Source organism: Oryx dammah, unplaced genomic scaffold, assembly GCF_014754425.2.
Source record: "Oryx dammah isolate SB20612 unplaced genomic scaffold, SCBI_Odam_1.1 HiC_scaffold_17, whole genome shotgun sequence".
NCBI classification, from domain to species: domain Eukaryota; kingdom Metazoa; phylum Chordata; class Mammalia; order Artiodactyla; family Bovidae; genus Oryx; species Oryx dammah.
The window spans coordinates 62,039,157-62,066,293 of record NW_024070201.1 but is presented as its reverse complement, the minus strand read 5'-3'; the positions used below and the strand labels follow the sequence as shown (position 1 = coordinate 62,066,293).

At 44.1% G+C, this 27,137-nt stretch overlaps 1 protein-coding gene across 1 annotated transcript in view; it reads left to right on the top strand.

The window, feature by feature from the left end:
- Window positions 1-26,868, top strand: part of CD59 (CD59 molecule (CD59 blood group)) — a 28,474-nt gene extending 1,606 nt beyond the window's left edge. The window contains exons 2-4 of the mRNA XM_040258988.1: window positions 12,413-12,497; window positions 15,981-16,079; window positions 25,338-26,868. Coding sequence (XP_040114922.1) covers window positions 12,431-12,497; window positions 15,981-16,079; window positions 25,338-25,540 — 369 coding nt within the window. The 5' untranslated portion in view covers window positions 12,413-12,430 and the 3' untranslated portion in view covers window positions 25,541-26,868. The remainder of the gene's footprint in view (window positions 1-12,412; window positions 12,498-15,980; window positions 16,080-25,337) is intronic.
- The last annotated feature ends 269 nt before the right edge of the window (window positions 26,869-27,137 follow it).

Genomic DNA, 27,137 nt, shown 5'->3' with positions numbered 1-27,137 from the left:
ATACCTAGAATTTGACACTTGGTTTGCTTGCAGAGAAATGATGGAGTTCATGTGTCATGGCATAGTGATCAAGGGCCTGGACATGGCCACAGACCAGGGTTTGAATCTCGACTCTGCTTTTTTGCTGGCTTGGTAATGGTGAGCATGCTATTTAACCTCATTTTCTTATGGGTAAAATGAGTGTATTCTCCAGGCAAGAATACAGGAGTGGGTTGCCATTTCCTACTCCAGGGGATCTTCTGACCCAAGGATCGACCCCGAGTCTCTTAGGTCTCCTGCATTGGCAGGTGGATTCTTTACCAGTAGCGCCACCAGGGTGTTGTAAGAACTAAATGAGATAATTTGTGGCACCTGATAAGTGGAAAACAAATGTGGTTGTTAATAGTTCATATCCCCATGTTCCTTGCTGAGGGTAGCTTATTCCCAGTTCTCCAGGGAAGGCACACACAGTTCAGAATGTTGATCAAAGGAATTGCCTGACTATGGACCAAATGTATGAAACTGTGACTTCTGTATTTTCAAACAGGGAACTGTAAGGAAAACACCCCACTATGCTGAATAGCTTGTAAGATAAAATTCCAAATAAAAATGGATATTAGAGTGAGGCAGGCAGGTGTCTAGTGGAATTCAGCTTTGAGAGCTGCAGGTACAAGTTCTTGAAAAGAAATGCGTTAAACATTCTTGGCCAACCAGACTGCCGTAAACAAAACCTAGCCCAGAGGTGCTTGAGGCTTTCCAAAACAGGATGTGTTATTACTTATATCCCATATTTTTTGTGAAATATGTTCATAGCTGGCTCTTACATGTACTACCTCAAAGGGCAGGGCTGTGAGGCGGCCTCTTTAAATGAGAGCCCTCTTGGAAGAACTAGAGACTAGAGTTCCTGGAAGAAATCGCAGGACTGGCCCTTCCTTTTGAGGAAGCAGCAAATTTGTGGGTTTAGAGAGTTCTGGGATGATTTTCTCTGGCACTGGGAGCTCAAGAGTAGCTGGGAGGGGCTGTTCATTATGATGGTGGCTTTCTGTCTGTCTCTGCTTGCTGATGTAATTACTTTTCTGAGCTGAGTGATCTCTGTGTAGGTCACTCAACTTGCCTGGCTGTACGTGTCCAAGGTGATAAAGAGGCAAAGCCCCGAGTCCCCAACACTGCGAGCCTCCAGGTAGTGTTACTTTGAGCTACTTGTGAGCTGCTGTGCTCTGTTCAGTTGTGTCCGACTCTTGACTTCCTCACAGACTTCAAACCACCAGGCTCCTCTGTCCATGGACTTTTCCAGCCCCAGAGCCCTGGAGCGGGTTGTCATTTTCTGCTTCAGGGGATCTTCCCACCCCAGGGATTGAACCCACATCTTTTGAGTCACCCACATTAGCCATGTGGATTCTTTACCACTACGTCACCACTGGCCCCTGGTAAACAGAAGCAAGATCCACCCAGTGTGGCTTTGCAGCTAACCTGTTGGCCTTGGGACAGGTACTTTCATCTCCCAGGGACTCCATTAGTTTCTGTAAAATAGGAACATTGGGTTTGGTTTTTGAAAATACCTTTAGCCTTAAAGATCATCAGCCTCTAAGGCTCCAGGCTCCTAGGAACACTAAGTGTGCCCCTGGATGTCTGTGAATCTTGTGGCAACACTGCCCATGTGTAGTCTCTTCTCTGGTGGCCTCTGTGCAACCAATTTATTTCAGAAGCTGAATTCACGGGAAGTTTCTCCACCAGAGAGTTTAACTATGGGTAAGAAGTCCGGCCTGGGTTTAAACACTGTTCTGCCACGTACCAGTTCTGAGGTTGGTGTATTCATTTTCTATTACTGTGGAAACAAACTGCCACAAAGTTAGTGGCTTAACACAACACAAATGTATTAGTCTTACAGTTCCATCCATCAGAAGTCTGACCTGGGCCTCCCTGGGTTCAAATCAAGGTGTCAGCAGGGCTGGGTTCCTTTCTGAGGGCACTGTGTGAGAGAACCTGTCCCCTTGATCATTCAAGCTGTTAGCGTGGCACAGTCCTTGTGCTTGGAGGACTGAGGTGCCATTTCCTGGCTGAGAGTCGCCTGAGGACCATTCTTCACTTCTGGAGGGCACCTGTATGCCTCAGCTGTGACCTTTGTCCTCAAAATCCCCATGGGTAGGCAAAGTCCTTCTTACTCTTTGAATCTTCAGTTGTCTGTGTAGTCTCTGATTAAAAATGCTAATTCCTGGGCACCCCCCAAGACCTGCAGAATCAGAACTTCTAGGGGCAGGGCCCAGAAATCTGTGTTTTAACAGCCCTCCAGATGAGTCTGACACCAACTGAAGCTAGAGAGGACTGGTACCCTATTTTATTTTCTACCTGGTCTCTAGCATTAGTTTGTATCCACCTCCACTAGACTGTAAGGTTCTTGAGAGTGGGGCTTTACATGGTTTAGCAATCACTGTACCCCAGTGTCTAGCTGCTCAGCTTACATGGGCTCATAAATGGTCACTGTAAATGACTGGGGGTAAGTGTCAGGACCGAACTTACTTTGTAGAGTAAATATACCCACAGTGAATTCCTTAAGTTTGTTGGGTCATTGGCATGTCAAATGTTTTATGTTCAAATTTATTTGGATTGTTTAAATAGGTAGATAAATATTTGAGGGTGCTGGCTGGGGTTTTTGGATGGACAGCAAGTGTGTCTTTGTTTTCCCCTGTAAAATAATGGAATATAGGCTTGCACTGTCCATAAACTGGCTACCCAAAACATCTTCAGGAACTTGGTTAGGGATGCCTGTATTTGTAAATCGCCTTGCTGCTGTTAGCTTCCCTTGACATCTCAGGTGGATGGAAATGAATAAATCATGATTGGGTTGGTTTTTATTGTAGAATGAGAATCTCTAGTTTTAACCCTTTGCTGCTTTCTGCTGCCATCTTTTCAGCAACATCTCCGATCAGTGTTCTTTTCATGTGAACATTTCTAACTGACAGGGAGTTTTTCATATTTCACCAAAGAAATTGATTTCCATCTGTGCTGACACTTTGTTGAGTGCCTGGCACATGGCAGGGAGGGAGGAGGAAGTGGGGTGATAGCAAGCAGTTTCTTAGGAAGCCCAGAATGCCTCCCTAATTGATCCTAACGCTGTCTTTGGAAATTACATGGAATAACCTGCCCCTCTCTTCCTTGGTGGCCCTTACCATATTTGAAGATAGTTACTGTCTCTGACCATACTTTTCCAAACAGAACAGCCTGGATTTCTCCCACCCATTTCTCCTGGCTTTTACAGCTGTTTATTTTGATGTCCTGATAAACTGGAAGAAATTCAGAAATCTGGCACCTAATCATAAAAATATTATTTCCAGGTTAGGTCTGAGCCCAGGACAGACCCCAGGATTGTGTGTGCATTTATTTGTTTGTTCCTTTAAGTGCCATATAACATTTTAGCCCATATTGAGCTTTAAAACCCTCAAGTCTTAGATTTCATTATTCTATAAAAGCATTATTATCACTTTACGAATTAGAAACTGAAGTAAAGGAGTTTACTGCTTTAAGGTTATATAAATTGACAGCAAAGTGGAATTAGAATATGGGTCTCTCTTTCAGGACTACTAGGAAATCCTGAAAGCCTCATTTTTCCCCCCACCAAATATAGGGTGTGACTAAAATGACTATTTTTAGACCTTCCGTTCAGTTCAGTCACTCAGTCGTGTCTGACTCTGCGACCCCATGAATCACAGCACGCCAGGCCTACCTGTCCATCACCAACTCCTGGAGTTCACTCAGACTCATGTCCATTGAGTCCGTGATGCCATCCAGCCATCTCATCCTTTGTCGTCCCCTTCTCCTCCTGCCCCCAATCCCTCCCAGCATCAGAGTCTTTTCCAATGAGTCAACTCTTTGCATGAGGTGGCCAAAGTACTGGAGTTTCAGCTTTAGCATCATTCCTTCCAAAGAAATCCCAGGGCTGATCTCCCTTTTAGACCTAGGAGACCATATATACAGGAAATACTTTTTACCTCAATGTAGCAAATTTGGAAAGCTGTTATATATTTTTAATAATCAGGTAGAGTGTTAGAAAAATAAAAATTTAAGCTGCAAGTTCCAAATGACACAGAAGTACATTAAAATATTCTCTCTGTTGAGAGCTCTTTCTGAAAAATATTCATTGTTAAGAAAACATATTTAAGTATAAATAAGCTGCTCATAATTCTGCCATGCTGTTCATCACGTGCCCCAAAATGTTTGGAAAAGTTGATGTCCCAAGCTTTTTTTTTTTTAAAGGTGTGTGTATGTATATGTGTGTATTTTAAAGAAAAAGTAATAAAATTATAGCTAAACTGGCTTTTTTATCTTATAGCCTTTCATGGCTGTATAGTTCCTCACCATGGAACTGGACCATAATTTACTCATCATCTTGTTGGACATGTGTGTTACCAAATTCTTACTGTTTGAAACAGTGCTTGTATATCCTTGACTGTTACTTATTCTTCTAGTGAGAAGCCTGCTTGACTTGTCCCTGAAGCAATTCCCTTTTAGAGGCAACTTCAGAGCCACCCAGAAAAATCCCCACATTTCCTAAGATCGGCACCAAGCGTGTTCTACCGCTGCAAAATGGTGTCTTCCAGGAAGCTCACCCATCATATCCTGTAGACCCTTTTCAGAATGACTTTAGGCTGTTTCTAATAATTAAATCCATTGCTTAAATGAATCCTAAAATGTTGAGGAAAGCCTGATGGGGTCTTCTGCATGCTTCTTGCATCTAAGTGTTTGGTGGGTGGGTTGGAAAAGTCATGGTAGCTCCATTGGTTCACCTACCATGTGATCCACCCTTGTGGGCATCATTTTTAAATTGAAAATGGAGGATGTTTTATACTAGGGGGAAGAGTTGTAAGCCTTGAGGTTCAGTTTTCTTTCTTAATGCTGAAACAGATTTGCTAAAAGATAGGTGATTAGAAACAATGTCAGACTTTATTTTTGGGGGCTCCAAAATCACTGCAGATGGTGACTGCAGCCATGAAATTAAAAGACACTTACTCCTTGGAAGAAAAGTTATGACCAACCTAGATAGTATATTCAAAAGCAGAGACATTACTTTGCCGACTAAGGTCTGTCTAGTCAAGGCTATGGTTTTTCCTGTGGTCATGTATGGATGTGAGAGTTGGACTGTGAAGAAGGCTGAATGCCGAAGAATTGATGCTTTTGAACTGTGGTGTTGGAGAAGACTCTTGAGAGTCCCTTGGACTGCAAGGAGATCAGCCCTGGGATTTCTTTGGAAGGAATGATGCTAAAGCTGAAGCTCTAGTACTTCGGACACCTCATAAGAAGAGTTGACTCATTGGAAGAGACTCTGATGCTGGGAGGATTGGGGGCAGGAGGAGAAGGGGACGACCGAGGATGAGATGGCTGGATGGCATCACGGACTCGATGGACGTGAGTCTGAGCGAACTCCGGGAGATGGTGATGAACAGGGAGGCCTGGTGTGCTGCGATTCATGGGGTCACAAAGAGTTGGACACGACTGAGCGACTGAACTGAACTGAACTGAACTGAGGTGATTGATGACTACTAAAAGGGAAATTTTTGTAATGTGTGGATTTTCCTATTTTTTATTATAAAACCAGTGCTTGTCTCTTTATAGAATATTTGGGAAAGTATGGCAAAGAGTAAAGGGTCAGGAAGAGAAATAAGAAATCATAAATAATCCTGCTTAGTGTTAACTACTGTCAGCATTTTAGAGGCATTTATAAAATAGCTTTAAGACAATCAGCTATTTTGTCTTTTCTGGTGGCTCAGTGGTAAAGAATCTACCTGCAGTACAGGAGATGCAGGTTCGATCCCCAGAAGGAAATGGCAACCCACTCCAGTATTCTTGCCTGGGAAATCCCATGGACAGAGATGCCTGGGTCGCAAAAAAGACAGACATGACTTAGCTAATAAACAACAACAATGAAGACCTGGACTTCTGATTCAAATAGTACAACCTTGGCATCTGCACACTGACCACTTCCTTTCTCTGCCATCTTTGCCCTCTTGCAACCAAGTCATGGAAACATCCACTGTGACTCCCAGCCAGTCCTGTGGACTTAAAGCTCAATCTTGACACTCCCCATCCAACCCATATGGCTATGGGCTGCCTTAGGCCTGGGGCATGCGATCTCCTCTGCTCATCCAAGCCCAGAGTGTTTGTCCAGCTTTCTGACCTGATGCTACCTTCTGTATACCCTCTCCACCCTTCTTGGCCCAATGCCCCCTCCCTGCCCAGCTTCTTCTTCTGGGAACCTCATGACTTCCCATGACTCATGGTGGCTGCTGCTTTTTGAGGGCTTCCTTTGGCCAGGCACCGTGCTGTGCAGTGTGTGTGCTTACCCCTGTGTGTCCTGGATGCAGAGGGGAGGCCTAGAGGTTGAGTAACACAGTGGCAAAGCCAGAAATATCCAAGGCTTTGTTCACCGGTCAATGAGAAAGCCTGTCCCTGAACCAGTTCACTGTGCAGTTTCTGCTGCTTTTGTTAAGAGGTAAGCCTTTCTTAGTAACCCTTTCATCAAGGACGGGTTCTCTGCACCACATCCTGTTTGTTTTAATGATGCTGTTCATGCCAAGGACCATTTGGAAGAAAGTCTCCTAGAGGTTGTGACCTCCTCCCTCCTCCTCTGGTGGGGCTGCCTAAGGAAGCAGCTATTTCAGAACTTTTAGGAAGAGTCTGACACTCCCTGTCTCCCTCTTTGGGAACCTCTGATGGATGCCTTTCTCTCCTGTTCTCTTGCAGCACTTGTTCCCAGCCCCGGGCTTGTGTGAGCGTGTTAAGTTATCCTTTCTACCAAAACGCCCTTGCTTGTAAGGAACCAGGCTGGGAGCTGGGGTGTGCTGGGCCTGGGTCACTGACTGGGGTCCAGGGATAGGGGAACACTATCATTTGTTCACTTGACTCATCTGGCTCCAGGCAGAAAGCATTGCAGGGGCGTTGGGTGCCAGCCAGAGGGGCTAGGACCTCTTCCTGATTTGTTAGGGTATAGAGACCCTGATCTGTTAGGGTGGCTCCCATCTCAGTTTCAGGGAACAAGAGGGAAGCTCCCTGGAGAGGCCCATAGTCCGGCCAGGAGGTGTGGACATGCCTGTCTGACTTAGGGCAGGAAGTCTGGGTGTGGTTGTGAATCCATTTACCACAGATTGGGACTTGAACTCATGTGCTGGGACTCAAACCCAGCCAAAACCTTGGTTGGGACTTGAACCCAGCCAAAACCCTGCTTGGGACTTGAACCCATGTGGCTTGGCACTCAAACCCAGCCAAAAGCCATGGTACGTGGTTTCAGGACCTAATTAAGCTCAGGTTCTTGATGTCTCATTGCAGAAAGAATTCAGTGAGAGACAAAGTGATAGGTAAGAAGTAGATTTATTCAGATTCTGAGAGAAGCACACTCCTCAGACACAGAGTGTGGGCCGTCGCAGAGGGCGAGTGTGACCCGAAATTTGGGGTGGTTAGTTTTTATAGGCTGGGTAATTTCATATGCTAATGAGTGGGAGGATTATTCCAACCAATTTGGGAACAGGGCAGATATTTCCAGGATTTGGGCTACCACCTACTCCTTGATCTTTGAACAGCGCCTTGGAAATGTCATGAACCTCCTTCCATAGTTCTTCAGGCACTCTCTGTATCAGATCGAATCCCTTGAATCTATTTCTCACTTCTACTGTATAATTGTAAGGGATTTGATTTAGGTCATACCAGAATCACTGCAGATGGTGATTGCAGCCATGAAATTAAAAGACGCTTATTCCTTGGAAGAAAAGTTATGACCAACCTAGATAGTATATTCAAAAGCAGAGACATTACTTTGCTGACTAAGGTCCGTCTAGTCAAGGCTATGGTTTTTCCTGTGGTCATGTATGGATGTAAGAGTTGGACTGTGAAGAAGGCTGAGTGCCGAAGAATTGATGTGTTTGAGCTGTGGTGTTGGAGAAGACTCTTGAGAGTCCCTTGGACTGCAAGGAGATCCAACCAGTCCATTCTGAAGGAGATCAGCCCTGGGATTTCTTTGGAAGGAATGATACTAAAGCTGAAACTCCAGTACTTTGGCCACCTCATGCAAAGAGTTGACTCATTGGAAAAGACTCTGATGCTGGGAGGGATTGGGGGCAGGAGGAGAAGGGGACGACCGAGCATGAGATGGCTGGATGGCATCACGGACTCGATGGATGTGAGTCTGAGTGAACTCCAGGAGATGGTGTTGAACAGGGAGGCCTGGCGTGCTGCGATTCATGGGGTTGCAAAGAGTCGGACACGACTGAGCGACTAAACTGAACTGAGAATGGTCTGGTGGTTTTCCCTATTTTATTCAATTTAAGTCTGAATTTGGCAATGAGGAGCTCATGATCTGAGCCACAGTCAGCTCCTGGTCTTGTTTATGCTGACTGTATAGAGCTTCTCCATCACTGGCTGCAAAGAATATAATCAATCTGATTTCGGTGTTGACCATCTGGTGATGTCCATGTGTAGAGTCTCCTCTTGTATTGTTGGAAGAGGGTGTTTGCTATGACCAATGCGTTCTCTTGGCAAAACTCTGTTAGCCTTTGACCTGCTTCGTTTTGTACTCCAAGGCCAAATTTGCCTGTTACTCCAGGTATCTCTTGACTTTGTACATTTGCATTCCAGTCCCCTATAATGAAAAGGATATCTTTGGGGGGTGTTAGTTTTAGAAGGTCGTGTAGGTCTTCATAGAACCAGTCTACTTCAGCTTCTTCAGCTTTACTGGTTGGGGCATAGAGTTGGATTACTGTGATCTTGAATGGTTTGCCTTGAAAATAAACAGAGATCATTCTGTCATTTTTGAGACTGCATCCAAGTACTGCATTTTGGACTCTTGTTGACTATGATGGCTATTCCATTTCTTCTAAGGGATTCTTGCCCACAGTAGTAGATAATGATCATCTGAGTTAAATTCACCCATTCCAGGCCATTTTAGTTCCCTGATTCCTAAAATGTCGATGTTCACTCTTGTCATCTCCTGTTTGACCACTTCGAAATTGCCAACATCCCCTGGATCATCGAAAAAGCAAGAGCGTTCCAGAAAAACATCTATTTTTGCGTCATTGACTATGCCAAAGCCTTTGTGTGGATCACAATAAACTGTGGAAAATTCTGAAAGAGACAGGAATACCAGACCACCTGACCTGCCTCTTGAGAAACCTGTATGCAGGTCAGGAAGCAACAGTTAGAACTGGACATAGAACAACAGACTGGTTCCAAATAGGAAAAGGAGTACGTCAAGGCTGTATATTGTCACCCTGCTTATTTAACGTATATGCAGAGCACATCATGAAAAACGCTGGGCTGGTTGAAGCACAAGCTGGAATCAAGACTGCCAGGAGAAATATCCGTAACCTCAGATATGCAGATGACACCACTCTTATGGCAGAAAGTGAATAAGAACCAAAGAGCCTCTTGATGAAAGTGAAAGAGGAGAGTGAAGAAGTTGGCTTAAAGCTCAACATTCAGAAAACAAAGATCATGGCATCGAGTCCCATTACTCCATGACAAATAGATGGGGAAACAGTGTCAGACTTTATTTTTTTGGGCTCCAAAATCACTGCAGATGGTGACTGCAGCCATAAAATTAAAAGATGCTTACTCCTTGGAAGGGAAGTTATGACCAACGTAGATTAAAAAGCAGAGACATTATTTTGCCAACAAAGGTCCGTCTAGTCAAGGCTGTGGTTTTTCCAGTGGTCATGTATGGATGTGAGAGTTGGACTATAAAGAAAGCTGAGCGCCGAAGAGCTGAGCTTTTGAACTGTGGTGTTGGAGAAGACTCCCTTGTGTTAGGGGAAGCACACTGATTGAAACTGCCCACCCTGGCCAGGCACCACAGTAACCATTTGCATGAGTTGTTTTATGATAGGAGATCCTGGTAAGGAACAGGGAACTAATAAACTTCCACCAACCAGAAGAATTTAGGAGACACCACCTGTCTGACCACCTCCCAGAATCCTTCTGGCATCCATCTTGGCTGAACAAGGCGTGCACCACCAGGAAGGACTTTGAGTCAGAATGATTGGCTAAGGACAACCTGGAAACTAATCCCATCACCATAAAACCGGAGACTGCAAGCCATGTGACAGAGCAGTTCTCCTGAGTTCCCTTACCCTCCTGCTTTCCGCCCTTTCCCAATAAAATCTCTTGCTTTGTCAGCACATGGGTCTCCTTGGACAATTCATTTCCGAGTTTTAGACAAGAGCCCAGTTTCGGGCCCTGGAAGGGGTCTCCTTTCCTACAACACTTGGACTGCAAGGAGATCCAACCAGTCCATCCTAAAGGAAATCAGTCCAGAATATTCATTGGAAGAACTGGTGCTGAAGCTGAAAATTCAATACTTTGGCCACCTGATGTGAAGAACTGACTCATTTGAAAAGACCCTGATGCTGGGACATATTGAAGGCGAGAGGAGGAGACGACAGAGGATGAGAGGGTTGGATGGCATCACCGACTTGATGGACATGAGCTTGAGTAAGCTCCGGGAGTTGGTGATGGACAGGGAAGCCTGGTGTGCTGCAGTCCATGGGGTCGCAAAGAGTTGGACACAACTGAGCGACTGAACTGAACTGGCACTGATGTGGCCCCCTGGGTGTGTTATTTCACTTGCTGATTGAGCTCTAGTCTTGTCTGCCATCTTGGTCCCATTTTATTCTAATCAGTTTATGTTGTGTCCTTGGGCTCTGTCATTCTTTCAAAAGTTGTGCCCTGCCCCTTTCTTTCCCATTCCATAGTGGTGGTGGCAGGGGGCGGGTGAGTGTGTGTGTGTGCAGAGTGAGGCAGGAAGTGGCAGTAGCCACCACTTTCCTGTGACTGTATCAAGCACATAGTTATGTTGTTTTATTTTACATCTCCCCACGTGGGGAAGCACCCATGTACAGGTGAGAAAAATGGGGCTCGATAGCTATGAGAGAGCTAGACTTTAGTATGTCCGGGTCTGAGCTTTTGACCACTAGCTTGGGCAGCCTCAGATCCTCACTGCACTGGGGTGTTGGGCAGCTACCCCCCGGGGAGGGTCAGCCTGGTGGGAGTGGGCATATAGGCTATGGTAGGTTTTGAAGACCCCAGAGGGAAATGGGGGTGATTCAGCCTTAAAGAAAGGTCAGGCCCAGTTAGATTTTCTTCCTGCTTCCCCATTCATCAGAATGTGACCTTTCTGTCTCCTGGGTGTGAGCTTCCTTAATATCATCTTCTTTAGGCAACTCCCAGTCCTGCCCTTTTCACTTCCTGGTCCCATCCTCCCCACCACCCACCTCCAACTCAGAGGAGGGCTGGATGGAGTAGGGTGGAGTGGGGTGGGATGGGGCGGGGCCAAGAACCCTCATCTGTTTGCCAGGCAGATGTCCTGGCCTGTGGGGCTCAGGAGAGTAGACTGTGGAGCCACCGTGGTTTGGGGCAGATATCACCTCCCTGTTGCTCATGGTTTGGACTAAGTCTTCCCTGGTGGTTCAGATGATAAAGCGTCTGCCTGCAATGCAGGACACCCGAGTTCGATCCCTGGGTTGGGAAGATCTCCTGGAGAAGGAAACGGCAACCCACTCCAGTACTCTTGCCTGGAGAATCCCACGGACAGAGGAGCCTGGTAGGCTACAGTCCATGGAGTCACAAAGAGTCGGACACGACTGAGGGACTTCACTTTCACTTAAGTTAAAAACCGCCCTGTGGCTCAGCCTCCTTCTCAAGTGAAAGGAGGATTTGAGGCATTTCAGCCCTCCCCTCTTCTCCCTGATGCTCACTGCCACACCTCTAAGCATTAATGGAATAGGGACTAGACAGCAGAGTTACCCGGCACCTGCCCGCCCTTTGCAGAGTGAAGGAGGAGGTGTCCCCATCACACTTACCAAGGTGGGGAGCCAGAGCTTCCGTGCATTAAGCCTTTGCCCCATGTTCTGCCACTGAATGCCTGCTGGCGCCCCCCAGAGTCACCCCTTTGGTGTGATGCACTTAGTGGCATGGCCTGGAAAAGTGATGCTTGCTGGGCTCAGCTCAGCCAGCAGCTGGAGGTGGGGCCTGCAGAGCTCAAATTGCAGGCGCTGCCCTCTGTACTCTGTACAGTTTACCATTCGAGTCAGTGCCCCTGAGGGAGGAGATAGTGCTGTCCCACTGCTCAGTCCTGAACACTGAGGCTCAGAGGGGTGAGTTTCTGCAAAGGTGTATGGCTACTGTGGGTGAGGGCTGGGGTGGGCCCCGGGGTGCCATGTCTCCCTGCAGCCGCCTCTCCCACCAGGCCTGACAGCATTTCCTCAGCAAGCTGAGGTCTTCAACTGCAGAGGGCCCGAGCACTGCCCCCACAAAGAACACCCTGGTTTCACGGCCCCTGGCCCGGAAGTTCCCTGGTTTCTTGGTCTGCTCTCTCCTTCCTGTGTTCCTGAAAGCCCCCAGGCCTTTGGCAAGCACCTGTTGGTTTGTGACAATGCTTTGTGTTCCTGTCTCCTAGACTCTGTAGCTGGTCGCAATGGCAAGCAAAGGAGGGTACATCCTGCTCAGGCTCCTGTTCTTCCTGGCTGTCCTCTGCCAACTCGGTGAGTGGTCCAGAGGGACTTGGATTTGGGTCACGTAGGTTGCTTCCACCCTAACTTTTTTTAGGCTTCAGGATGACCAAGCTGGTGCCACGGACCCAGGCCAGGCTTCGGTTCTTTCGCCATCAGTGTTACAGGTCCAGGGTGATATGAGTGCTCCTTCCTACATTACAGCCCTGCCCTCAGCAAAGCCCCTTCCTGAGTTACAATTCCTCCTGGGTGACAGAGCTGCTTTTGTGGGGGAGAGATTACACACAGCCTCTTAAGTTTCACCCGTCGCACTGCCAGCAGCCGGGGCTGCTGACGCATGCCATCTTCAGAGTGCTGAGCTCAGCAGCCACCCGGGGCACTCCCATGCGGTGCAGCCGTGGCTCAGGGCACTGTGGTTATACAGCAGCAGCAGCTGCCCACAGCATTCATGAGCCAATCACTGTTCTCAGCATCTTAACACTATCTACTTATTTAATCCTCATATCCATCCTATGGAACAGGGGCTGTTTATTGCCACTTTCCAGATGACAAGACTGAGGCCCAAAGAAATGGTTTGTTATTACTAAATTTTTTTTTTTTTTTTGAGGAGCAGGGATGGGAGACAGAAAAGAAAGTAGCTGTGTAGTGAACAGTACAGTCATCTGTGTGTTGGAGCATGTCTTAGAGCTTATAGCCTTAGCAGCATATACCAGACCCTGTCTCATTTAATCCTTAGCCATCCCCTGAGGGCTCAGCGCTGTTAGGCCCATTTTACAGTTGAGGAAATTGAAGCAAAGAAGAAGTTAGCCCAAGGTCACGTTTGAGCAAGTTCTCCCTTTCTGAGATAAGACAGAAGTCGTGACCTCCCCGCCCTCCTCCCCACTGTTGATCTTAGCCAGGGTGGTACGTAATGTAGTGACTGTGTTACGACATACATTATTGTCACAGTTCTACCCAGTGAATTTTCTGTAATAAGAATAGCTTGGGGGACGTCCCTGGTGGTCCAGTGGTTAAGACTTCGCCTTCCAATACAGGGGGTGTAGATTCAATCAGGAGTTAAGATTCCACTTGCCTCATAGCCAAAAAAACCAAAGCATAAAACAGAAGCAGTATTGTAACAAATTCAATAAAGACTTTAAAAATGCTCCACATAAAAAAAAGTCTTAAAAGAATAGCCTGGTCACACCCTCTTTCCAACAGTCTACATTTGTTTATGGAGCTTGGGTTTGGTGCCATTAGTCATTCTGTGACAGGTCTTGGGGGCACTTAGGTCCTTCCCGAGGGAGTTGGAGTGTGAAGAATATCCACTTCACCCTGGTTAAGTGGCTGGAATATCAAACAGCCATCCTCTGACTTATTGCTTGCCCCTGGCCTGGTCTTCTCTGTGATTATGGTTGGTTTCTTCTCTTTTTCACTCAGGATGGTTAGAAGAACATCATGGTAAGCAAACCAAGCATGGGCTTCAGAACTGACCATCTAGGTGTAAGTCCCAGCTTTCCTCTTAAGGGCTGTCTGCCTTTTGACAAGTTAGTTAACATCTTAGTTTAATGGGGATGGCAGTCCTTAAGCCTGCCTCTTAACAGCAGTTCTCTGAAGATTGAAAGTTTAGATATTTGAACACAGTGTTAGCTGTGAATATTTCTGCCTCACAGAAGTTACAAAGGTGAGCTCTCTTTCCTCTGTCCGAAGGTTTGTCAAGAAGCCAAATGAACTCTGGCTGTAGCCAGGAGAAAATGTACTCCCATGGGCAACCTTTCCAAATGGCCCTCTCAGATAGCCAGGCGAGAATATCCTGTCCCTCTTCACTCTTTCCTCTTACCAGGTGGACACACTTCTGGAGCAGGGAAAGATTGTTGAAAATGGGCATCTTTGTCCCTTCTCATGGTGACTCCCCTCTCACGCAGGCATGGCAAGCACTGAGCCTGGCAGAGAAGAGGCAGAGGGGCCAGCGGAGCCCGGCCCCAGACCTAGGGGCTGGCGTCATCTCTGCTGCATGAAGTGCTTCGAGTGTTCTTGATGGAGTCACTCCTCCTCTCCAGACATCTGTCTTACCATCTGCAAACAAAATGGAGGAGGAGGGGGTTTGGAGGGCTGATGTTTCAGAGTTTAACCTGCAACCTTCACAAATCAGAGGGTCTTCTGCTAGTTGGGATTTCACACCTGTGAAGACAGACGTGGTCATTTAAGATGTTTATAGAGAGCTTCACTCCTGACTGTGCTCAGATAGTGAGGAGCCACTTTCTTCTGGCCTTCTGAAACTTCTTCTCCCTGGTGATAAACCCAGGCTATGGCCTTAGGACTAAAAGTCAGCTCTTGGGTGCTAAAACCCACATTTTGGTCTTGGTTTCACCATGCCATTCTTCTATGACACTTTACACATTTCATGTTTGAAAATGTCTTCTCATGCATATGGATGCTACCAAATACTGATTACATGGCAAATGTGGAATATGACTCATCTTTGTCCTGTCACCACTGTTATATAAAACAAAGGGAAAATAATTCAGGGAAACTTGAAGTCTAGCCACCAAAGAGGAATCCTAAGAATGGAATGGGAGTGGTAGTCATTTTTCAAATTGGGGAACCAGAGGCATTTGCTTCTGATAGGAGCCAGCCCTTCTGTTCAGTGTCACTGTGCAATGCCTGCTCACCCATATGGGTTTAAGACACACAGCTGCTGCCTGTCCCTTGGCTGTGTTTGCTTCTGGTGATGGGCCAGTCCCTCAGCAGGGAACAGCCGCACTGAGGATGCCTTATCCCGAAGGCCATCAGCCTTGTTCTGTAGAGGGCCAGATAGTAAATATTTTAGGCTTTGCAGGCCAAGAGACAAAAACCAAGGGTATTTTGTAGGCTTCTGTATAAATAAGAGAGAAAACAAGTTTCTGTAAGTTTTTAATTGACGACTCAAAAATTAATAATTGAGTACAATTATTTATGATATAGCCCTACTAGTAAAAGTGGAATTCTTTCTGGGAGAATAACATTTTGCTTACACAGATTCAAAAATTAGTGTTCCCCATCAATCAAATGAGTTGCAAATGTTCATGTGTTGATACTGATTTGTAATAGATTTAATGTATTTCATCTTGAAACATGTCTTTTCACACAGATAGGTACTACCAGATACCGATGATCAGTCCATGAGAATATGATGGCAGAGCATATTTGTTCCTTGGAAGTTTTTATGGAATTCTGTTTATCCTCTTGATGGGTTCCTTTTAACCTGTTATTAACATTGCAGATTAATCACTTCTGGTTGAAAGTAGGAGAAAGCGTCCCAATTGCACAATTAAATGGGTTTTGAAACCTGGACATTCCCTTTGCACATGCCACAGGGTCCGGAAAACCACTGCTGGAACTGTAGTCTGAACTTCAAAAAATGTGTCTGCTGCAGGTTTGTGTGGGAAGGCACCCCACTGTGAGTTGCTGACCTCTGACCCACACTACTGGAGATGGTGGGCTTGCTTCTGCACTGCTTATCTACCAGGGCCTGACGGTCGTTCTTCCTGATTCTAGGTCACAGTCTGCAATGCTACAGCTGTATTAACCAAGTTAACTGCACTTCAGTCGCCAATTGTACACCTAATCAAGATGCTTGTCTCTACGTTAAGACTGGTAAGAGCCTCCCCCTCCCCTCTCTGCCTGAGTGTAATGGGATGAAGAGAGCCTGGGAAAAAATCCGTGCCACCTTCTTTTTGTTAGACTTGTATTCAACAAGTAATAGCTACCATTTAATAGCACCAGTTGCATATGACACTAAGCACTTTCCATTTGTTTTTGTTTTGTTTTTCCATTTTTTTTTTTTAATTTAATGCTTTCCATCTACCACTTGGGGTAATATTTTATTCCCATTTGGTAAACAAGGAGACTGAGATTCAGATTAAGCTACACAAAGGTCAAGGACACCAGCTAAGGATTTGAACATGGAAACCCATCCAATTCTGACACTTGTTCTCATAACACCTACACTGGCTGCCTCCCAAACTTTTGATTGCCTGCCATGTGCTAGAGCCTGAGCTAGGAGCTCAAGATAAAAAGATAAAGAAAGGAGACAATGAAAATTGAGAGAGGCTTGTGTGGCTGTCACAGATGTCTTTATTTACTTATACTCGTGTATCATTCTGGAGGGAATTTAATATATGCAGAGTCCTAAGGGGACAGTATGAAAAGGCAAAATGATAGGACACTGAAAGAGGAACTCCCCAGGTCAGTAGGTGACCAACACGCTACTGGAGATCAGTGGAGAAATAACTCCAGAAAGAATGAAGGGATGGAGCCAAAGCAAAAACAATACCCAATTGTGGATGTGACTGGTGATAGAAGCAAGGTCCGATGCTGTAAAGAGAAATATTGCATGGGAACCTGGAATGTCAGGTCCATGAATCAAGGCAAATTGGAAGTGGTCAAACAGGAGATGACAAGAGTGAACATTGACATTCTAGGAATCAGCGAACTAAAATGGACTGAAATGGGTGAATTTAACTCAGATGACCATTATGTCTACTACTGCGGGCAGGAATCCCTCAGAAGAAATGGAGTAGCCATCATGGTCAACAGAAGAGTCTGAAATGCAGTACTTGGATGCAATCTCAAAAACGACAAATGATCTCTGTTCATCTCCAAGGCAAACCATTCAATATCACAGTAATCCAAGCCTATGCCCCAACCAGTAACACTGAAGAAGCTGAAGTTGAACGGTTCTATGAAGACCTACAAGACCTTTTAGAACTAACACCCAAAAAAGATATCTTTTCATTATAGGGGACTGGAACGCAAAAGTAGGAAGTCAAGAAACGCCTGGAGTAACAGGCAAATTTGGCCTTGGAATGTGGAATGAAGCAGGGCAAAGACTAATAGAGTTTTGCCAAGAAAATGCACTGGTCATAGCAAACACCCTCTTCCAACAACACAAGAGAAGACTCTACACATGGATATCACCAGATGGTCAACACCAAAATCAGATTGATTATATTCTTTGCAGCCAAAGATGGAGAAGCTCTATACAGTCAACAAAAACAAGACCAGGAGCTGACTGTGGCTCAGATCATGAACTCCTTATTGCCAAATTCAGACTTAAATAGAAGAAAGTAGGGAAAACCACTAGACCTAAATTCAGGTATGACCTAAATCAAATCCTTTATGATTATACAGTGGGAGTGAGAAATAGATTTAAGGGCCTAGATCTGATAGATAGAGTGCCTGATGAACTATGGATGGAGGTTCATGACATTGTACAGGAGACAGGGATCAAGACCATCCCCATGGAAAAGAAATGCAAAAAAGCAAAATGGCTATCTTGAGGAGGCCTTACAAATAGCTGTGAAAAGAAGACAGGTGAAAAGCAAAGGAGAAAAGGAAAGATATAAGCATCTGAATGCAGAGTTCCAAAGAATAGCAAGAAGAGATAAGAAAGCCTTCTTCAGCGATCAATGCAAAGAAACAGAGGCAAACAACAGAATGGGAAAGACTAGAGATCTCTTCAAGAAAATTAGAGATACCAAGGGAACATTTCATGCAAAGATGGGCTCGATAAAGGACAGAAATGGTATGGATCTAACAGAAGCAGAAGATATTAAGAAGAGGTGGCAAGAATACACAGAAGAACTGTACAAAAAAGAGCTTCATGACCAAGATAATCATGATGGTGTGATCACTCACCTAGAGCCAGACATCCTGGAATGTGAAGTCAAGTGGGCCTTAGAAAGCATCACTACGAACAAAGCTAGTGGAGGTGATGGAATTCTGGTGGAGCTATTTCAAATCCTGAAAGATGATGCTGTGAAAGTGCTGCACTCAATATGCCAGCAAATTAGGAAAACTCAGCAGTGGCCACAGGACTGGAAAAGGTCAGTTTTCATTCCAGTTCCAAAGAAAGGCAATGCCAAAGAATGCTCAAACTACCGCACAACTGTACTCATCTCACACGCTAGTAAAGTCATGCTCAAAATTCTCCAAGCCAGGCTTCAGCAATACATGAACCGTGAACTTGCAGATGTTCAAGCTGGTTTTAGAAAAGGCAGAGGAACCAGAGATCAAATTGCCAACATCCTCCGGATCATGGAAAAAGCAAGAGAGTTCCAGAAAAACATCTATTTCTGCTTTATTGTCTATGCCAAAGCCTTTGACTGTGTGGATCACAATAAATTGTGGAAAATTCTGAAAGAGATGGGAATATCAGACCATCTGACCTGCCTCTTGAGAAACCTATATGCAGGTCAGGAAGCAACAGTTAGAACTGGACATAGAACAACGGACTGGTTCCAAATAGGAAAAGGAGTACGTCAAGGCTGTATATTGTCACCCTGCTTATTTAACTTCTATGCAGAGTACATCATGCTAAATGCCAGGCTGGTTGAAGCACAAGCTGGAATCAAGATTTCCGGGAGAAATATCAATAACCTCAGATATGCAGATGACACCTCCCTTATGGCAGAAAGTGAAGAGGAACTAAAAAGCCTCTTGATGAAAGTGAAAGTGGAGAGTGAAAAAGTTGGTTTAAAGCTCAACATTCAGAAAACGAAGATCATGGCATCTGGTGCCATCACTTCATGGGAAATAGATGGGGAAACAGTGGAAACAGTGTCAGACTTTATTTTGGGGGGCTCCAAAATTACTGCAGATGGTGACTGCAGCCATGAAATTAAAAGACGCTTACTCCTTGGAAGGAAAGTTATGACCAACCTAGATAGCATGTTGAAAAGCAGAGACATTACTTTGCCAACAAAGGTCCGTCTAGTCAAGGCTATGGTTTTTCCAGTGGTCATGTATGGATGTGAGAGTTGGACTGTGAAGAAAGCTGAGCGCCGAAGAATTGATGCTTTTGAACTGTGGTGTTGGAGAAGACTCGAGAGTCCCTTGGACCGCAAGGAGATCCAACCAGTCCATTCTGAAGGAGATCAGCCCTGGATTTCTTTGGAAGGAATGATGCTAAAGCTGAAACTCCAGTACTTTGGCCAGCTCATGTGAAGAGCTGACTCATTGGAAAAGACTTTGATGCTGGGAGGGAATAGGGGCAGGAGGAGAAGGAGACGACCGAGGATGAGATGGCTGGATGGCATCACTGACTTGATGGACATGAGTCTGAGTGAACTCCGGGAGTTGGTGATGGACAGGGAGGCCTGGCGTGCTGCGACTCGTGGGGTCGCAAAGAGTTGGACAGGACTGAGCGAGTGAATGAATGAATGAAGGGGACTCAAGCTGGAGCTCAACGGACAAATAGGAAGTAAGAGGACTTCCCCATAAGCCGGGAAGGGTGTTCCAAATAAAGGAAAAGCAGGTACCGAGGTTTGGTGGCCTCAGAGAGCAAGGCACTCATGGGCTTGGGATGTGGAGTGGCCTGCATTGACAAGTTCTGTCAAATCTGCAGTTTCCAAATTGGTTAGACTATGGAATTGCCTCTTCCATAAATCCTAGTAAAGCAGAATTTAGGAAATGGTGGGCAGAAGCAAAAAACCAGCCACATCATGCCCTCTACTCTCACTAGGTGTGGTTCTGGATTGAATTGACATGTAGAAAAGATACTGTGAGGTGAAGAGCGGCTATTTCAGGGTCTGCTTAGTGAGTGTACAAGGTAAACCCCCAACTTCCATCTCTTAAAAGATAAAAATAAAAACACTCTTCAGGTTAGTTCACTCACACTCTGTATGCAGGTTCTTCCCAGCATCCTTCAAAAGAATGCTGAACACATCAGGTAAACTCAGAAAAGTTTTGGGAGACTCACAAGCTCAGAAAAAGCTGATAGTAAGAAGGGGGAGATTCATTCCCCCAGAAAGGAAAAATCCCTCAGTAAGTCAGGATGAATTAGAATTCTCCTGTGTAAATAATAGGAGTATCTCTTGCTTTTGGTACTAGTTCCTGGAATGCAGCTCTAATTCCAAGGCCTGCACGTGAGGTCCTTGTTTCTGTAGGGAGACAGTTCCTTTGCCTCACCTGGAAGACCATGTTGATTCATTGCTAATGTAGAAAGCACAGTGAGGCCCCCAGAGAGAATAGCCATTCACTCCACAAATATTTGAGCACCAGTTATCTACAAACACAGAGACCTACTTCTTAACCGTAATCATCTGTCTCTTGGACCCCCACGACAAAAAGTATAATTTCCCGATGAGATAATAAAGGCAGTATTATGTATAGAGTAAGTATTAGATTAGCAGTTAGAAGCTTTGAGCTCAGATCTCTGTCCTGCCAGCAGTAAGTTCGTCCTGCCTGTGTTTATTTATTGACGAATGGGTATGTTGGAGAGAAGGGATGAGGGAAGTAGAGTGAAATTGAAATCTTTTTTCCAGCTCTCTAATCCTGTTGTTTCCTACCTAAATGGTTAAACTTTCATTTTAATTGTTTTCTAACATTATTGAAGTATAATTGACAAATAAAAGCTGTATATATTTAAAGTGTGAAATGATTACCACAATCTAATTAATACATTCACCCCCTCCCATTATTACCTTTTTGTGTGTGATGAGAACACTTAAGATCTATTTTCTTAAGCAAGTTTTGAATAGACAATCTAGTATTATTAACTCCCCGGTAAAGAATCTGCCTGCAATGCGGGAGACCCCAGTTTGATTCCTGGGTTGGGAAGGTCCCCTGGAGAAGGGATGGGCTGCCCACTTTAGTACTCATGGGCGTCCCTGGTGGCCCATATGGTAAAGAGTCTGCCTGCAATATGGGAGACCTGGGTTCAGTCCCTGGGTTGTGAAGATCCCTTGGAGGAGGGCATGGCAACCCACTCCTGTATTCTTGCCTGGAGAATTCCCATGGGCAGAGGAGCCTGGTGGGCTACAGTCCATGGGTCACAAAGAGTTGGACAAGACTGAGCGACTAAGCACATTATTAACTACAGTCACTATGCTGTACATTAGATCCCCAGAATTTACTCATCTTATAATGAACTTTTATACTTTTAAAAACAGTTACTGTGAACAGTGAGGCACATCTGTCAGAAGGGCCAGGTTGTAAAACACCGACCACACCAGATACCAGTGAGGGTGTGGCGCTCCTAGAGCTCTCATTCACTGCTGGTGGGAATGTAAAGTGGTACAGACTGTTTGGCAGTTCCTTAAAAAACGAAATGTACCCTCGCCATAGATTCAACAATTGCATTCCTTGATTTCATTACCCAAATGAGTTGAAAACTTAGGTCCATACAAAAACCTGCGCATGGATGTTTATAGCAGCTTTATTCATAATTGCCCAAACTTGGTGAATGGATAAGTAAATGGTGGTATGTCCAGAGAATGGACTAAAAAGAAATGAGGTATCAATCCATGAAAAGACATGAAGCAAACTGCGTATTTCTGAGTGAAAGAAGTCACTTTGGGAAGGCTAAGTACAGTTATCATTCCAACGACATATTTCAGAAAAGGCAAACTAAGGAGATAATAAAAAGGACAGTGACTGCCAGGGGTTAAGTGGGGAGGAGAGAGGAATGAATAGGTGGGGCACAGGATTTTTAGGGCAACCAGTATGATACTATAGTGATGGGTACACATCGTATGTTTTGTCAAACCCCATAGAATGTGCCCAGAGTGAACCTAAATGTAAACTATGGACTTTGGGTGATCATGATGACATCAGTTGTAACAAATGGAGGTGCTGGAGATGTTGATAGTGAGGGAGCTTGTTTAGGGTCGTGGCTGGGGGTATCAGGGGGCTATATAGGAACTCTGCTCAATTTTGCCGTGAATCTAAAACTCTAAAATACAATTTTTTTTTTAAGGATGGTGTGAATCTTCAATAATAATTTTCTTCTTCTCGTGAACATATGTCCCAAAACTTCAGCTAGTCCTGTGGTAGCAGCAGTTCTTGAACTATAGATACTCAGACCTTACAGTAAGGCAGATACTAACAGAGCCTCTAAATCCCCCTCCAGCTCGGACATCAGCCTGGGAGATGCAGAGTACACGTTGTCATAAACATGAGTCAGAGGCCAGGCATACACTGGAGAGATTATTTAACCACATTTCACCCTCAGACTGTGAAATGGGACTACTTATCTCCCAAGGTCAGCAGGGCAGTTAGAGGAGAAATGTGTATGATAGTGCTATACAGATGCCATCTAGAAGAGAGACAGGTATTAATTCAGCCACTGTTTTCTGGCGTCCTGGCTAGGTCCTGGAAGTATAAACCATGTACCTGGAGTCTGGCAGAGCCTCTGATGACAGTGTCAAGCAATCATTGCTGAAATGGCCTTTCAAATAAGGGATATATTTAAGGGTCCCTCAGGCAATTGGGGGCTATTGCTTGGTAAAAACAGACTTGAACCAAATCTTCAAAAAGGGTAGAGAGGCTGTGCTCAGAGAGAGAACCTTCAACATTCCAGTGACTGATGTAATCCACTTTTATTCGGGTCATTCTGATAGTGGCTTTGGTGAGAAGCTCACCCTTGTAAGGTTGTTATGCAGATAAGATCATTCAAGTAAAATGCTTGGCTCACTGCAGGACAGGTAGTATGTGATTAATTGGTAGCAGTTATTAATAAATGACTAATAATGAATAATTATGACAAAATTAATCTGCCCTTCTCAAGCTGTTAGGCTTCCCAAATTAACATTCTGGTGGCTTTAATGCCTTCCTAGTTCCAATGTCTGATTATTATTACATAAGGCAGTAACTTGTCCTATTCAACAGTATTTTTAGCACAGTTTTAGAAGCAGCCTCTTAAATGCTTATGATCCAAACAAGCAGAGTCAGTGGAACACTTGTTCTGGCCTCTGCCACTTGACCAAACTTCATTAAAATCCAGGCCATCACCTCATCTCTGAAGGGGAGTACAGACCAGTTATACCTGCAGTTATTAACTTAGGGGTTTTTGCCCTGAGCTGTGAGTGCAGTTGGATAAAAATTAGTTACAAGGCTTACGTTAAAAAATAGGCATCTGTATTTTTTATCTTTCCAACACAGAAGAAAAGAAAATGATACCAGGGCAAGCACCAGCCTTTTATTGATATATCTGTGTGTCCCTAGCATCTAGCACATACTGTAACTTTTGAAGAGGAAAATCTAACATCATAATTCTCTCTCAACACTTTTTTTTCTTCACTTAACATAGCTTATTATATATTTGGCATATATACTTTTGGTCTTTATTTTCCTTTGTTGTGCAAAAATTAGGACCACAACTACATATTCTTTTGGAAAGTTTTTCCTGTGTTACTGAATAGTCTAATGATTTTTAAAGGAAGGTAAAATATTTTGGAAATAAATTCATCCAGTGACTTTATTTTAAATATCAATCCACATATAAATATAATAAATAGGTAAATGAAAGATAGTTGTCTGTGAAGGTAACACTGTTAAATTCCTTGGGAATCCTTCCAGAGAAAATTAATATATTTAGCTCCACACATGTACTTTATACAAGTGGACCACATTCTACATATTGCTCTGCATCTAGGTTTTTTTCTCTTGAGATGTAATTCACATATCTAAGTTCCACAGTTCATTTTAAAGTGTATAATTCAGTGATCTTTAGTATATTCACAGGTCTGTATAACTGTCACCACGGTCTAGTTTCAGAACATTGTTGTGGTCCCAAAAGGAAGCCCCTTACCTATTAGCAGTCACTGTCTAATCCTCCTCCCCACACATCCTGGCAGCTGCTAATCTACTTTCTAGCTCCATGGATTTGCTTGTTCTGGATATTAACTGAAACATAAAATTTTGTGGTCCTCTGCGACTGGCTCCTATCACTGAGCATGAGGTTCTTAAGATTCACCCATGTTATTGGATATATCACAGTACCTTATTCCTTTTTATGGCCAAATAATATTCCACTAGGTGGAAATACCACATTTTGTTTATTCATTCATCAGTTAATGGACATCTGGGTTTGTTTCCACTTTTTAGCTGTTTTGAATAATGCTGCTATGAGCATTGATATATAAGCTTTTGTGTGAACATAATTTTCAGTTCTCTTGGGTGATGTGTGTACCTAGAAGTAGAATTACTAGGTCATATGGAAACTATTTTTAACCTTTTGAGGAAATACTAGGCTTTTCCGAGATATCTGCACCATTTTACCTTTCCACAAGCGATATATGAGGGTTCTAATATTCCATGACACTAATTATTGATTACAGCCACCCTAGTTGATATGAATTGATATTCATTGTGGTTTTGATTTGTATTTTCTTAATGACTAATGATATTGAGCATCTTTTCATGCACTTATTGGTCATTTGTATATCTTTAAAGTGTCTATATCCTTTGCCCATTTTTTAATTGGGTTGTCTTTTTATTGTTCAGTTGTATTGCACTCTTCTTGGATATGTGATTTGTAAACATTTTCTTCCTTTTGTGGGTTTTGTCTTTTTAATTTTTTAAAGTGTTCTTTAACTATTTGAAGCACTAAAGTTTTTAATTTTGATGAAGTCCAGTTTATCTATTTTTTCTGCATTTTTTTTTAAAGAAACTAAAACTCCTCATGTCAACACACAGTCCTATGACATTCCTTATCTGCATGGAGCTTTGTTGTGTGGAGCTGCTACCATAATTTATTCAGATGCTTTTTTTTTTAATTAACAGACTGTCTTTTAGTTTCTTGCTGCTACAGATAGTAGTGCAGTGACCATTCTTGAGCTTGTATCTTAACCCTTTTTCAAGTCATTCAGAGAGTAAATCCTAGAAGTGGGATTGCCAAATCAAAGAGCGCATGCATTTTAAAATCTTAGTAAATCTCGAACATTAATATGATCCCCTGTTGCCTCCTATGCACACATAACTGTACTGGCTCTGCTGAGACTCTGGTTTTATGGAGAAGTTCCATTCAGAGCTGGATCCTGCATCTTTTTAGCTAGATATGAGAATTCAAAGACAAGTATAGAGCTTTACCTGCTTGATTGCTTACCCTTGTATGTGTGTGGTTCCCCACAGTGCTGCTAAAAGTTTACCACCAGTGTTGGAGGTTCGAAGATTGCAATCTTGAGTTCATTGCAAGAACCTTCGGGGAGAAGGAGCTCCACTATGACTGCTGCCAGAAGAACCTGTGTAACAAAAGTGACGGGACGAGCATATCTGAGAAGACACCGCTGCTGCTCACCCTGCTGCTGGTGGCAGTCTGCCGCTTTTATCTCTAAATCTATGCAGGAGGACTTCTCCTGAATGTCCTGTTTCTATCTGTTCCTTCCTTCATGTGATGCTGTGTTCCAAAGGCTTTTTATTTTCCAACTGGATCCTGTTGGGAAAGACTAAAACTAGTTTGAGCAACTTGAATAATAGAGGAACTCAGACAGACTCTGAAGACCAGTCCTCTTGGCAGAGAAGACCTGTTTGAGTTGAAAAAAGAGTGAACCATGTGTAATTTTCTTACTCTGCACTTTGTGAGGCCAGCTTTGCAGGGACAGCTTGAGCTGTTCTGCAGTTCTCAGACGTTTCCCTCTGGTTCCTTGGATGTAATTAGTGTGATCAGTACTTTTTTGGGATAGCTGGGGCAGGGGCTCCTTTTCAACAGTCTCTCTCACAAGGAATGCTTTATGCTCGCGTTTCATGGCCCCTGTATTGCCAGGTAGGCATGACGCATCTTTTGGATGTGGACTGTCAGTCAGGGACAGTGAAATTCTTAAAGGAGAGTAGTGGGAATGACTGTTGTCTTAGCAGCTGCCTGGGAAGGAGGTAAGCTTTCCAGATGGCAGGGCATGGAAGCACAAAGTTTGTCTTTGCAGAGGTACCAGTGGCTCAAATCAGTTTTCCTCTGTCCCTCAATTTTGTATTGGCTTTGCTGTCCTTCCCTAGAAAAATTCAGTAGCATAAATGAACAGTGTGTTAAAACTATCCCTTCCACTCCCCACCTTTTCTGTTGACATGGTAGGTTGTCTTGGCTTTGTCACACACAGTTAAAAACTAAACATTTGAATATTCTATGTTACATGTGACTTGCAGTTATTAAGTATGCTTATTTTAACTGTTACTGGTAGGAACACTTTTATGTGTGCATGTATAATGCGTGAATGGAACAGGAGGGGCCTTTGGGGTTAGGATTTGAAAGTTCCAGATGTCATCATGAACAGTAACAGGTCTGCAGGGATGTGTTTTACCTGCCAACACACAGCCAGTAGGCTCCTAGCTGAGTCAGCACAGATTGTCTAAAATACATTTGTAAGGGCTATTAGCATCATCACAAATGCTGAGGCTTTCAGAAGCATTATCAGTTTGCTAAAAAGTGCCCACCTTTTCAGGAGGACAAAGTTTTGCCTTTTTCTTGTGGGTACTGGTGAATAAGATTCAGTAGACTTAATGACATTTGTATGCTTATAATCTTGGCTGTATGTAACAGCATAGCCTGACTTTTACAGATAAAGGTAAAATTTCTTGATCTTTTTTTTTTTAAATCGCCGTTTTTGTGATGTGCTGGACAGACTGAAATGAATCCTGCCTTTTTTCTGAAAATAAAATCTCATCAAATGCACGAGTGTGGTTATTGGCCCAAAAGGATAGCAACATACGCAACATGTCCAACGGTAGCAACTGAAAGAAGAGATCGTAGCACCTGGTTTCTTCTGTGGCTGCTATTACTTGAACAGATAGAGGCTTCTTCATCCCAACCTAGCGTTACTTTGGTGCTTTGTGTTCCTTGTCGACTCAGTGTTTTTCCTTACATCATCTTTAATATTCTTTTCAAAGACAGAATGCAACTCGGGGTGACTCTTTCCTTAATAGGACTTCTGCCTGAGGAAG